This window comes from Amyelois transitella, chromosome 28 (genome assembly GCF_032362555.1).
Source record: "Amyelois transitella isolate CPQ chromosome 28, ilAmyTran1.1, whole genome shotgun sequence".
Lineage (NCBI taxonomy): Eukaryota > Metazoa > Arthropoda > Insecta > Lepidoptera > Pyralidae > Amyelois > Amyelois transitella.
In genome coordinates, this window is record NC_083531.1 from 453,013 (window position 1) to 465,690 (window position 12,678).

The window sequence follows — 12,678 nt, forward strand, 5'->3', positions numbered from 1 at the left end:
GAACCATTACAACTCAGCTAAACTATAGGAAAGCTCGAAATGACGTCTTTACAAAAGTTGTTCAACATAATAAGTATTTTCTGTTAGCGTATGAAAATGGAAGATATGAGACACAACACCTGATACAGAACCATTATAGATCAGCTCAATCATCTGAATTATGGAAAAGACGTCTTAACAAAAGTTGTTCAACATGATGAGCATTTTTTTTGGCGAAAACAAAAATGGAGGAGTGGAAGTCAAAAGGACCAGTTATTTGTAATAAGTACGAAAATTTTAGTAAACTTTATAACCTTAACCTTCGTATTTTCAATAATACGCAAACGGAGTTGCGGACAACAACTAGCGTGTATATAAAATAACTCCTCTTTCACGGAAAGGTAGGCAGCTGCTTTATACTATCACTTGCTAATACGATTTCCCCTCACTTGTTTTTGTACATCGCCATTCTCGGCAATATTAATGTAATCTTTATTGCATCATAAATGTACAAATTTCATGAGACTGTCCAACAAACTTAGCAGATTAAAAGATAGACAGATTTAGCTGGATATCATTAAAGTTGTCGGATGTATGTCGCCTGACTAGCAGCTATAAACTTTCGTAAAATCATCTCTACATATTAAAAAAAACACCCTCTCTGCCTAAATTTATCCGCTAATCTTGGAAAGTTATGAATGGATTTTGTTTCTGCTTGAAATGTCGAAAAGAGGATATAATGAGGAGGCGGGTCGCTAGTAGATACGTAAATGCTACATAAACGCTTAAATAGTGGTTCCATAGATAAGAAAAAAATAATGTACCTACCAACTAACTAACTTGCTTCACTTCTTGTGTAAATTGTAAAAGTCAAAGTGGTTAAAAGGGGAAGACCAAGACCAAGAACGAAACCAAGGAAGAAATATAAATGAGGAATAAGTAGTTAGTAAAAACGTGCTCTTTATTGTATAAAAAGGTCAAATTTAATTTTGTGCCAACGCCGATGAGTTTGATATTCAAAGCCGGGCCTGGATCCAGGAGATGTAGGAAGTGACCCTGGTGAAACCGGCGGGGAAGCCGGTCTGACACCCGCTGCTGTGCCCGAAGGAGGTGACACCGATCTGGAAACCAAAGGTGAACCTTTAAACGGAGCTAGAGGCGGCCCACGCGATCCATCCACACGACCCCTAACTCTGGAGGAGCCTCTTGACCATGGATCCTGGATTGGGTGAGTTGGTTTTTCCATGAAGCGACTCCCAATGACGAAGCGACACAAAATATATAATCGTATTCTATTGTTATCTTGTGTCTAGACCAAGTCGTTCTCGTTTCAATTCGCAGGTATACAGGTTTCTTTTGAGCCGCGAGGGTCTTTAATAAAGGCATTCCACTATTTCCGGTAAACACTGCACCTATTTATTTATGTATATTTTATTTATTCTAGTTTTTATGTTTGTTAAGAGTAAGTATTATTTTGTGTTTAGAAGTATAAATATTATTTATTTATTTAGTTTGACTGTTAATGGTCAGCGAGCACACAGAACGGAGACTGAAACTAACGGGAGTTATGACGAAACCGCGTACCTACTCAAGTATGGAATGAGTAGTGTAAACAAATGACGTAATACTAACCAGGTTGCGCTCGCTGCCGACCCACACCCACAGGGGGCCGCCGGAGTCCCCGCCGCAGGTGTTGCGACCCTGGGTCCTCACACAGATGAGCGAGTTAACGACGACGGAGGGGCCGTAGGTGTTAGCGCAGATAGCGTTGCTGATCACTTCTAGGGACACTTCACTCAAGTACTGGTAGTTGGTGATGGGGTTGTCTGACAAAAAAAAAGAATTAAAAACAAATGTAATATATGTAATTGACTCCAAACTGGGAAAACGGACGTTGAAGTGAAGAGATCAATAACAGTTGACGAATGAAGATGCGGCTGGACACACAAAGATGAGAGGTCTCAAAAGCCTCTCCTAACAGCCCTAAGGTGAACTGGTAGACAATATTTTAGCAAAAGTTCAACTTTTTGTTGATTGACATTGGTTATGTCTTGACATTTTATGTGGCATAAACTTACTTAAAATTAAAATAAACATAACCAAAATCAAAGAGAACGTGTTTTGCTATTTGTCAAAGACATATTTAGAGATTTTTGCACAGTGTCATTCGACTTATTCCCTAGGAAAAACCTACTTTGTTAGACGTTCTATCCAATGATGATATAATATACTTACTGTCACCGGTGGCGCCAAATCCTGCAGCCCAAGCCCACGTGCCGACGAAGAGGTTTTCAGTCTGGCTAGTGGGGAGTGAAATAGGCTGGATGACGTCTGGAAAAAGGAATAAAGCTTGACATGCACATGAATAATTAAAACGAAATGAACTAAAAATATGTGTAAATCCATTGGATTGTCAATAAGGCTATGACTTTAAACGGGAGTAAGTAATGTGTTACCAGCTTTTAATGTAATCAAAACTAACTAAGAAAGCTCAAAATCGTTCATAATTTGAATTATTAAGTTAAAATTTAAAATTTATTGCCAATGCGGCCGATGATAACCTAAGAAATATGCAATACTCATTCATATATCTTAATGGCAAATAAGAGCAAAATGGTTATAGTTAGTTTGCACTGCGACAGAATAAACTCAGGGTAAGAAAGAAGATGAAGTGAACTGACCAGTGTAAGTGACCCAGCTTAGGGTAATGATAGCAATGTCGTTGTTCAAGTTGATCTGGTTGTAGTTAGCGTGGGGTTCGACATTGCTGGTGGTGATGCGGACTCCGCCGGAGAAGAGGAGGGTAGAACCGAAAACCACGACGTATTGGAGAGCTTGGCTGTTGCGGTGTCTCCAGCAGTGGGCGGCGGTGACGGCGCGCGTGTTGGAGAGGAGGGAGGAGCCGCAGACGGAGGTCTGGCCGGTGGTGAGTGTGATGACTATACCACCCTGGAAGATGACGAATTAGGTTAGAAAGCATGCAATGAATATATATACATAAAACATAACATAACAAATGTTGTCGGACATATCGTAAAAATAATTTCTTAAAGAAATTAAAGAAATTGCATGTCACGTCATTCGTCATCACGTCAATATTCTTTGCTGGATAGATCGAGCCCGGTGACTCAATTTTTACCTTTACTCTGAATAACGCTTCTTTGTTTTATTAATAACTTATTTCCTTTATTTTCTCCAGCACCACATCTAAGATACTTCTGTTCTTTCCCTGTCCTCCTGCTCATTATCCCTCCTTCGCATCCGTATAAGGCAAAATGGTCTTTTTTACCTTTTTGTTTATGTTTACGCAAAATTAATCTTTCCTATTGTTATCTGAGCATCTTACATTTTCATGAATAAATGTATAAACTGCCTTAATACTGGAATTTATTTGCTTGTTCTAATATTTGATTATTGAGCTTAACTTGTTGATTGTTTAGATTTTTAGATGTCATCGTTTTTTTCGTAATTATTAATGTTTTTCTTTTTAAATATAGTATCCATGCTTTGATTTATAATTTATATTTGGCAGGTATATATTTCTCTGATTTTTAAACTACAAAGACAGTTACTAATCCGAAAAATTAGAATTACAATGAAATGCGACAAATTCAGAACGATTAGGTAGGTTTAATTTTAGAAATTTCAAAAATATTGTAAAAAAATTATACTAAATTGAATAAGACCAAAAATGGAAGCTATAATAACAATGTAACAATATGGATTTAGGCAACATGAAGGCACTAGACCAATAGAATCCCGCTGATATGAATGCTTATAAAACAGCTAAAGTGTCTGCTTACGAAGTGCGGGTGAGATCCTAAGGCGGCAGGGTTTCCTCCGGTGATCCTGGAACCGTCGAAGTCGGCGGCTTCCTCGCGAGCCTTGATCTTAGCTGCTAGGGGCACACCGATCTCCTGATGGTAGTCCTTGAAGATCGGCACTTCGGCCAGCACAGCGGCTGCGAGGGCGACTAAGACGACCAAGAATTTCATTTTGCGCACAACTGATGCGTGAACTAAGATGTAAGTAGTTTTTATACCAAACGATCCGGTGATTAGCTGATATTGTTAATTACGTTAATCTTATTTGATGTATCTTTTTGATGGGTGAATTTCCCTCGACCGAAAATTGCGTGGCATCATATTGATAGAGATATGTATAAAGGTATCCATCCGATTACCAAACATTTTTATCCGAGTTTCATGATTTTTATCAAGTAAGCTATAATCCTCAGTTATATAATATTCGACTCTCCGTGTTTGTTAGTACATAACATAATATCTACTCTTTTATCGTAATATCAGGTGCGAGAATAATAGCTTCTTTATAAGTTATGGTATAAAATCACACATCCGCCGAGTGGTTGCCGGCACTAGAGACACCAATAGAACCACTCCATAATATATGTTATTTCACATTTTTGTTTTGATTTTCATTTCCGTGCTTCGTTTCTGTGGTTTCCGTGGTATTTGCTATGAAAATGAGAAAAAAGAAATGGGAATGAAAACAATGTCATTCCCGTGCTTTGTAAATAGTTTAGTGTCATCGCCGTGGCCGCGTGTTTAATTTCCGTGACTTATGTTTTTATCGCACAATTTCGTGCTGCAGTTAGGTTACTGATTATAATACATATAATCTGATTTAGAAAAAGGTTGTGAAAAAAATGGTCTGCCGTGTGGTTCCCGGCACCAATACAAAAAATAATAGGACCACTCCATCTCTTTTTCATGGATGTCGTAAAAGACGACTAAGGGAATAGGCTTACAAACTTGGGATTCTTTTTTTAGGCGATGGGCTAGCAACCTGTCACTATTTGAATCTCAATTCTATTATTAAGCCAAATAGCTGAACGTGGCTATTCACAATTATAACGGACTTGTTGAAATTCGTCCAAAAAACTGTTTTTTAGATACTCGTTGAATTTTTGGTCAGGCATATCAAGAATCGTCTGCGGCAACCTGTTATATCACATCTTGTAGTTAACGTCGAATACAATTTACTTGCAGCTAAGTTGATGACCGCTTCCGAAACAGCATAAAGTAAGTGCCTTATCGAAGAATTTGAATTGGCGCTTATGATTTAATTAACAATAACCTGTATGGCCTCGTTGCGTACAAATAAATGAAATAAACAAATTATATAATTAATTATTTCTACATTTAAAACGCTGATAAAAAGCAAGACAAATTATGTGCGCATGATTGATATAATATAAATAAATCAATCTTTCTAGGTTTTTACACTTTGCCCTTATCTTTTGTCGACAATTAAACATTTCGTACATTAGCTAAATCGTTTTACAGACTTTAGGACAGTTTTATAAATATATTCATCTCTTTAGGTTTGACAGAGGCGACAGGCACAAGACTCAACAAACATATGATCACGTCTTTATCCATTACGGGGTACACAGAGCCCAGTCTTATAAAGCACGTCTTGACCTAACGTATTCGTAACAGATTCGTCGTTATGTCGTCATTCTAGAAGGTTAGATAATGTTCTTAATTTGAATTATCTTTTATTTGTAATACTTATAACAATGATAATGATAATTTTCTATATTCTTATCGGCTTACATTGAATCAAAATCGTTTAAGAAAGGATTTAATAGTCTATATCTATACATCTAAATATTAGGTCCTTACATATCAAATTGGCGTTTGGTATAGGAGGAATGAAAAGTCAAATGTTTTTAATATAATATAGATATTTATTTAATCAAAGTAAGAACCATTATTATCCATGTACTGTTGCCATCTCATAGGTAGTTCATTGATCCCTTTACTAAACAAGTGCGAGTTGAACTCGCGTGAAGAGGGTTCCGTACGATGTTACCTATCATGTTTTTTTTTTAAATCTGACCCAAATTTGTTTGTGGTAACTAAAAAAATATGTTCTCCCACACATTCCATCTGCAAACGTAAGTTGGTACGCACAATATTGAGTGATTTACCATGTTATTTTAATATCATGTACTTCTTATAGGTTTTCCTATAATCTATAAGGAGAAAACTAATTTCTGTATTTTTTCAAAATTTTAGGTTTAGTGGTTTCGGAGATAAGGGGGGGGAGTTGTCAATTTTCGTCTATTTTCTTGAATAACTTGGAAACTATTTATTTTAAAATTACAAAAAAATACATTTAAGATCTTCTCAACAAGACCTTTCATTTGATATGCCACACGACGCAGTTTTCAGATTTTTTTTTAATTTTCCCCTTCCCCCCCAAAAATGACCCCCCATATACAGATTTCATCTGCTCACGTCACACCTCTGTATTTGAGTCACAGGAATTGATATGTGTACCAAATTTCAACTTAATCGGTCTAATAGATTCGGAGATAATTGACTGTAAGCGACGGACGGACAGTGTGACACGAGTGATCCTATAAGGGTTCCGTTTTTGTATTCAGACGTCAACCATTGGAACGGGAGTCAATAAAATCTTTGAAGATTGTTTGGACTTGATTTTTGCCCCTTGGAAGAAGTTACCCCAATTTCGAAAAAAAAAAATTGTAATCTGTTGGAGTATGGTCCGGGGAGTGCGGCGGGTGTCCTAGACATTCAAATTGAAGCTGTTCTGATTCGGTAGTCATCTGCTGTGCAGTGTGTTGTCTAGCGTTGTCGTGAGGCGCAGTACCGAGCGATTGGCCAGCCTCGGGTGTTCAGCAGCTGGCTTTTCCATACATACATAAAATCACGCCTCTTTCCCGGAGGAGTAGGCAGAGACTACCTCTTTCCACTTGCCACGATCATTGCTTACTTCCCTCGCTTCATCCACATTCATAACTCTCTTCATGCAAGCTCGGCGGTTTCGGGCTTCTCCATCGTAGTTTGCAATTGCTGTCCATAGACATCTGCCGTGATGTCTGGCCAGATTTGAGAAAACTGCAACGAACGACAACGGCACTAGTCCACCATACGCTTAGAAGTAACTTTTTTGGGTCAATTTTCGCTTGGGGTAGGATTTGGCTGGCTAGCCTGAATCCAACCATAAATATATAAATAAATATATACGGGACAAATTACACAGATAGAGTTAGCCTCGGGATAAGTTCGAGACTTGTGTTACGAGAAACTAACTCAACGATACTATATTTAATAATAAATACTTATATAGATAAACATCCAAGACCCAGGCCAATCAGTAAAAGTTCTTTTTTCATCATGCCCTGGCCGGGATTCGAACCCGGGACCTCCAGTGTCACAGACAAGCGTACTACCGCTGCGCCACAGAGGCCATTGCGATGGTGTTTCCGATTAGAGTAGAGAATCCACTTTTCATCACAGGTAATGATTTGATTTAAAAACCCTTCATTATTGTGTCGGTTAAGTAATGTAACGCAGCAGTCGACACGCGTTTGCCGGTTTGCTTCCCTCAATTCGTGAGGTTTCCCACCTTTCAAGTTTCATAATCTTCCCAATTTGCTTTAAGTTGATTAAAGTAGTTTCGTCAGTAACACTGAAGCCTGAAGCTATCTCGGTCGTGGTTTGCGATGGTAAGGCTTCTACAATAGCCTTAAATTCTTCATTATCAACTACTCCTAATACTACTCTGACCATCCAAGGGGCTTGTTCTGCAGGTCGAAATTTCCAGAACGAAAACGTTGGAACCCAAAACGCACTGTGTTTTCTTTTGCCACACAACCGCCCTAAACATCAGTAACCCTTCGAGCCGAGCCGCAGCACTGGTGCCTCGGTGGAACTCGTACTCGTAAATAATGCGTATTTCAAGTTTTCCATTTTGTAAATAGAAAAATCAGAAGAAAATAAACAAATGAATGACGGTTAACGAAACACAAATAACATCGCAATCAACCAAATTATCCCTGAGTAGGTACTAATTTATCTTCATCTACATTCATAACTTAGAACATCATATGGTATCATGTCTATTTCAACGTATTATCGTGACATGCTCTTGCGCACGGCAACATTTTTTATGATTGCTGATTTAGTTATATTTTACGGCTATAAAATTAGAGTAATTCAGTTAGGTACTGTTTGTCATAAACCAATAAACTCTAATTTTATTCATGTATTTCAATTAATCACCACCACGGCCCCTCAAGATACTTCACATTAGTATCACGGGCTTTGCTATTGTTAAGGCAATATCCCTTAATTTTCGTTGAGGTCAAACAGGCAGTTAAAATGAAACACAACCTCATTGGTTAGTCGGTAGTACAGGCTGGAAAACAAATGAAATTAAAAAAAAGGAACAAAAAATGGATTATTAGCGCCAAACCATATTTAAGTTTGTGTTTATTGTTTAATTCAACTTATCGTTGATAATTAATTAAAGTTCTTTTAATTTGAAAAGTTATTTCATTAGTGAATATTGGAAATGTGTAAATATACATAAATGTGTTGCGATAATACAGTGCAATTTACATAGCTTATGCTACAGTTTTCTTCACGACGCCTACCTGTGCATAATATTTCAAGAAATGTGTATGTATATTTTGTGAGTTCAATGAACAGTGCTGAACATAGTTGTTTCCAAAATAAAAAGCAAATTACATATGAATCATTTATTAGTAGAGACTTAAATTGCCATTAATCTGGTAGTGAATATTATCTATGAATCTGGTGCGTTCACAGACGGGCCTGGAGCCAAGAGATGAAGGAGGTCACTCTGACGAACCCGGCGGGGAAGCCGGTCTGGCAGCCGCTCACGTGGCCGAAGGAGGTGATACCGATCTTAAAGAAAATTGTGAATTAGAACAGAATAATTCCCAGTTTAAGCGGCAAAAGTCAGACAAAGCTAAATGTCCCTGCCTAACTAGCTAATCGCCCATGTAGCAAAATATCTAATTGTCAAGAGGCCTACATAACAAAACCCCTATCAAGTAATACTAACCAGGTTGCGCTCGCTGCCGACCCACACCCACAGGGGGCCGCCGGAGTCCCCGCCGCAGGTGCTGCGGCCCTGGCCGCTCACGCAGATGACGGAGCTGGCGACCACAGAGTTGCCGTAAGTGGAGGCGCACACAGCGTTGGTGATCACTTGCAGGGAGACCTCGCTCAGGAACTGGTTGTTGGTGATGGGGTTGTCTGTGGAGAAAAAACCGTTATTAAGATTCTTGTAGCATTGCTGACTAACAGGGAAAGTTCTTATTAAAATGCCCATTTTCTCTATTTTACTGAATATTGGCATGATGTGTGACTGGTTCTAGAAACTAGGCATGATATCAAAAGACGCGCCCCGCTCTCCTTTCGAGAGAGGTGAGGATTTAACCAGATTAATGTCAGAGAAAAATAAATAACTCAATATTGGCATGATGAGTTACTGATTCTAGACTCTTTCTAAATTAAAGACTCCGGCTAAGTGTTCGAAAAAATTTGATAACTAAAACATAACACAGAAATTTTGCACGAACGAACACACTGATAGGATGAAAGTCTTCACCAAACCATTAATTCTATTCAGGAATACTCACTGTCTCCGGTGGCGCCGAAACCGGCAGCCCAGGCCCAGGTGCCGACGAAGTTGTTGTTCACTTGAGAAGTAGGCAGGCTGATGGGCTGAATGACGTCTGTCAAAAGAATAGGATTAGATGTTGAACAAGATACGTGTTTCAAGCTAAGTGGAGATCATTAAGTGTAGTACAATATTTACACAAGTGATCTCATTACCAGTCCTGTCCTCCTCAATCAGGTATCTTGAATTTATAGGCTAAAATGGAATGTTAATTGCATTAAGTGAATAAAGTAAATCTCCCATTTTACTATCCTTCCTACAATTTGGCTTGAACTTGTGTTCGAATCAAATCAAGTACAACTTAGGTTGGTATAAGAATGTTCACGAACTGGTATCAGCTCTTCGTTCGTCATCATAAATGGCACTTCCTTTTTTTTCAATAATAAACAGCTAATATGTTTGATTAAACTATGAATGTGGTAAAAGCACTCACTGGTGTAAGTAACCCAGCTGAGGTTGATGACAGCAATATCATTGTTCAAGTTGTTCTGGTTGTAGTTGGCGTGGACTTCCACGTTGGAGGTGGGGACGCGGACTCCGCCGGAGAAGAGGAGGGTGGAGCCGAGGACCACGACGAACTGGAGAGCTTGGCTGTTGCCGTGTCTCCAGCAGTGGGCGGCGGTGACGGCGCGCGTGTTGGACAGGAGGGAGGAGCCGCAGACGGAGGTGAAGCCATTGCTAAGCGTGATGACTAGACCACCCTGTAACATGAAGATGAATTAATTTTTGTGCCTTTTCGACCATGATCCAGCATTAGGTGAGTCAGCTAACATAACCCCCTGCGAGGTAGACAGAGAAATCAAAATATTGAAAAGCCACGTTCAGCTGCTTGGCTTAACGATGAGCTTTTACACAAAACTACTCCCATCTGACCAACCTTTACAGAACTTTGGCAACCCGTATTGGATCATGGTATCAATCCATTCGCAAAATTGATGAGTAATAAATTCTTACCAAGTGTGGGTGAGAGCCGAGGGCAGCAGCGTTTCCTCCTGTGATCCTGGAGCCATCGAAGTCGGCAGCTTCCTCGCGAGCCTTGATCTTAGCAGCTAGTTCAATACCGATCTCCTGGTGGTAGTCCTGGAAGATCGCCTCTTCAGCCAGAACGGCCGCCACCAGAGCAACGAACACTACCAACAGCTTCATGACTGTAGAATACCGGGACTTACTTCTACAACAGCTTTTATACAGGGCACTGCATAGATTACAGATTTATCAGTATTAATAATCAATTAATTAATCTCATGAGTATAATCTCCGTCTAATCTTTGAGTTTTTCGGAATATGTACATATATGAGACTCGAAATGTTTGTTGGTCTGTCTGTATCAAGTATTATTTCAAAAATTATTTTTACATCATTTTGCCGTGTGGTTTCTGGCACTTCAGAATACTGCCACTCCATCTTTTCCATGGATTTCGTAAAAGGCGACTGGGGGTAGACTTAAAAACTTGGGATTGCTCTTGTAGGCTATACACTAACAACCTGTCACTATTTAAATCTCAATTTCATCATAAAGCCATAACGCTGAACGTGGGATTTAAGTATTTTTTAAGACTATTGGCGCAAGAGATATAGATGTGACTATAAGTGAGTATGTATGCTATATTATCCTGGAACTGTTTACAATCATCAATGTCACTGATAGCCCGAAACATTTTTAGGTCGTTAGCGAAAAGCAGCAAGCCGAGTCTGGGCTCCTATGGTAGATCATTCGCCATAACTATTAACTCCAAAGGACCCAGATTGCTGCCTTGAGTTACTCCAGATCTGACAAAATAACGACCAGATTTGCATCCACCGCACTCCACATATTGCATTCTATCACTTATGTATTTTGCTATGAATTTTAATAGATGCGGAGTGCAGTTACATAATTGGCACGAGCATAGGATAAATCTATATCATCAACTACTTATAATCTATTATAGGTCTCGATAATTGTAGTTTTCACAGGTTTGGCAAAAAGGGACATTCAGGCGGGCGGAGCCGCGGGAAACATTTAGTTCGGAAATATGATCTGAATGTGATAATGATTAAATCGCGTTGAGCCATCCATGTTTAAAAATATTATGTTTTTTGGGTTTCCCCAGGCTAATTCTTTATAATACCTAACACTAAAGTACTTAGTTAAAGTAAAAACAAACAGTTGCCTTAGTTCTTATACTAATCCGACGTCCGCTCAGCTCGTGTCGAGGCATCGTACAACACCCCGACGCTGGTCTTCCGGGGACTACATCTTTTTCAAGCCTTCTCCCCCAACACGACGTGTTTCTTAAAATTACTTATGTAATACATTTCTCATTTCGTCACACATTTGAGTTTCTTACTTATAAATATAAATAAATATAAATAAATATATACGGGACAAATTACACTGATTGAGTTAGCCTCGAAGTAAGTTCGAAACTTGTGTTACGAGATACTAACTCAACGATACTATATTTTATAATAAATACTTATATAGATAAACATCCAAGACCCAGGACAATCAGAAAAAGTTCTTTTCTCATCATGCCTTGACCGGGATTCGAACCCGGGACCTCCGGTGTCACAGACAAGCGTACTACCGCTGAGCCACAGAGGCCGTCAAAACTTATTAAAAGGAACCTTAGTTTGTGTTAGGGTTTTTTTAATGGTAATTTCTTTTTTGTTGTTGCCCAGATTTCCGCAGAAAGGGGAACTAGGGAAAGGGCACGGGGGCGGGCATTGCGCTTTACCTAAGCACCGACGCGAGTTGCCGGAATGTTATCAATGAATGAGATAATTATAGTATTAACTACTGGCGTGTATTACTCAATTATCTTACTCTTTTCGGGATAATTTGAAATACTGTTTTCCTCAGGTTCAGTATCGGATACTGAAAGCTACCTTTTTGTGTAGTAAGTCTTAATCAAAAATTAATTGTGTTTTATGTACAGAAAACCTTAAGTGAGATAAAACGCGAAATGTTAACTTTTTTTATTTCCGCCAATTTAAGGGATAAGGCAAAATGGTATTTGAATCTCAATTCCATCATTATGACTACAGCTGAAAGTCAAGACAAGACGTTCTTTTCAAGACGGGCTCTGTGTACCCCGTGGGAATACAAATATAATTGGGCTTAAGTTTGTAAAAACGATATACAAATATTAAAAACATAATAAAGTAATTACTTAAGTACAATAATAAGATAGGTGCAAAGTGTAAAAACCTAGAAAGACTGATTTATTT

The 12,678-nt window shown here is 38.8% G+C and overlaps 2 protein-coding genes across 2 annotated transcripts; both read right to left on the bottom strand.

The window, feature by feature from the left end:
* Positions 1–922: 922 nt before the first annotated feature.
* On the bottom strand, positions 923–3,999 carry LOC106139364 (collagenase). The gene is made up of 5 exons (XM_013340798.2): positions 3,783–3,999; positions 2,661–2,928; positions 2,215–2,310; positions 1,612–1,805; positions 923–1,100 (listed from the first exon to the last, which is right to left on the bottom strand). The coding sequence occupies exons 1-5, from the start codon at positions 3,972–3,974 to the stop codon at positions 996–998; spliced, it is 855 nt and encodes a 284-aa protein (XP_013196252.1). The 5' UTR covers positions 3,975–3,999; the 3' UTR covers positions 923–995.
* Positions 4,000–8,500: 4,501 nt separating this feature from the next.
* LOC106139359 (collagenase) lies at positions 8,501–10,628 on the bottom strand. Its single transcript, XM_060952262.1, has 5 exons — positions 10,420–10,628; positions 9,899–10,166; positions 9,425–9,520; positions 8,845–9,038; positions 8,501–8,684 (listed from the first exon to the last, which is right to left on the bottom strand). Exons 1-5 carry the CDS (start codon positions 10,609–10,611, stop codon positions 8,580–8,582), a joined length of 855 nt encoding a protein of 284 aa, XP_060808245.1. The 5' UTR covers positions 10,612–10,628; the 3' UTR covers positions 8,501–8,579.
* Positions 10,629–12,678: the final 2,050 nt, after the last annotated feature.

Bases quoted from the DNA above. Each gene is read 5' to 3' on its own strand.
- LOC106139364 (XM_013340798.2), bottom strand. From the start codon at position 3,974: ATGAAATTCTTGGTCGTCTTAGTCGCCCTCGCAGCCGCTGTGCTGGCC. The intron at 2,311-2,660 runs GTCAGTTCACTT...TCCTTTTTCCAG, and splicing joins AAGCTGGGTCACTTACACTG to ACGTCATCCAGCCTATTTCA. The intron at 1,806-2,214 runs GTAAGTATATTA...TTTTTTTGTCAG, and splicing joins ATTTGGCGCCACCGGTGACA to ACAACCCCATCACCAACTAC.
- LOC106139359 (XM_060952262.1), bottom strand. From the start codon at position 10,611: ATGAAGCTGTTGGTAGTGTTCGTTGCTCTGGTGGCGGCCGTTCTGGCT. The intron at 10,167-10,419 runs GTAAGAATTTAT...TTCATGTTACAG, and splicing joins TCGGCTCTCACCCACACTTG to GGTGGTCTAGTCATCACGCT. The intron at 9,039-9,424 runs GTGAGTATTCCT...TTTTCTCCACAG, and splicing joins TTTCGGCGCCACCGGAGACA to ACAACCCCATCACCAACAAC.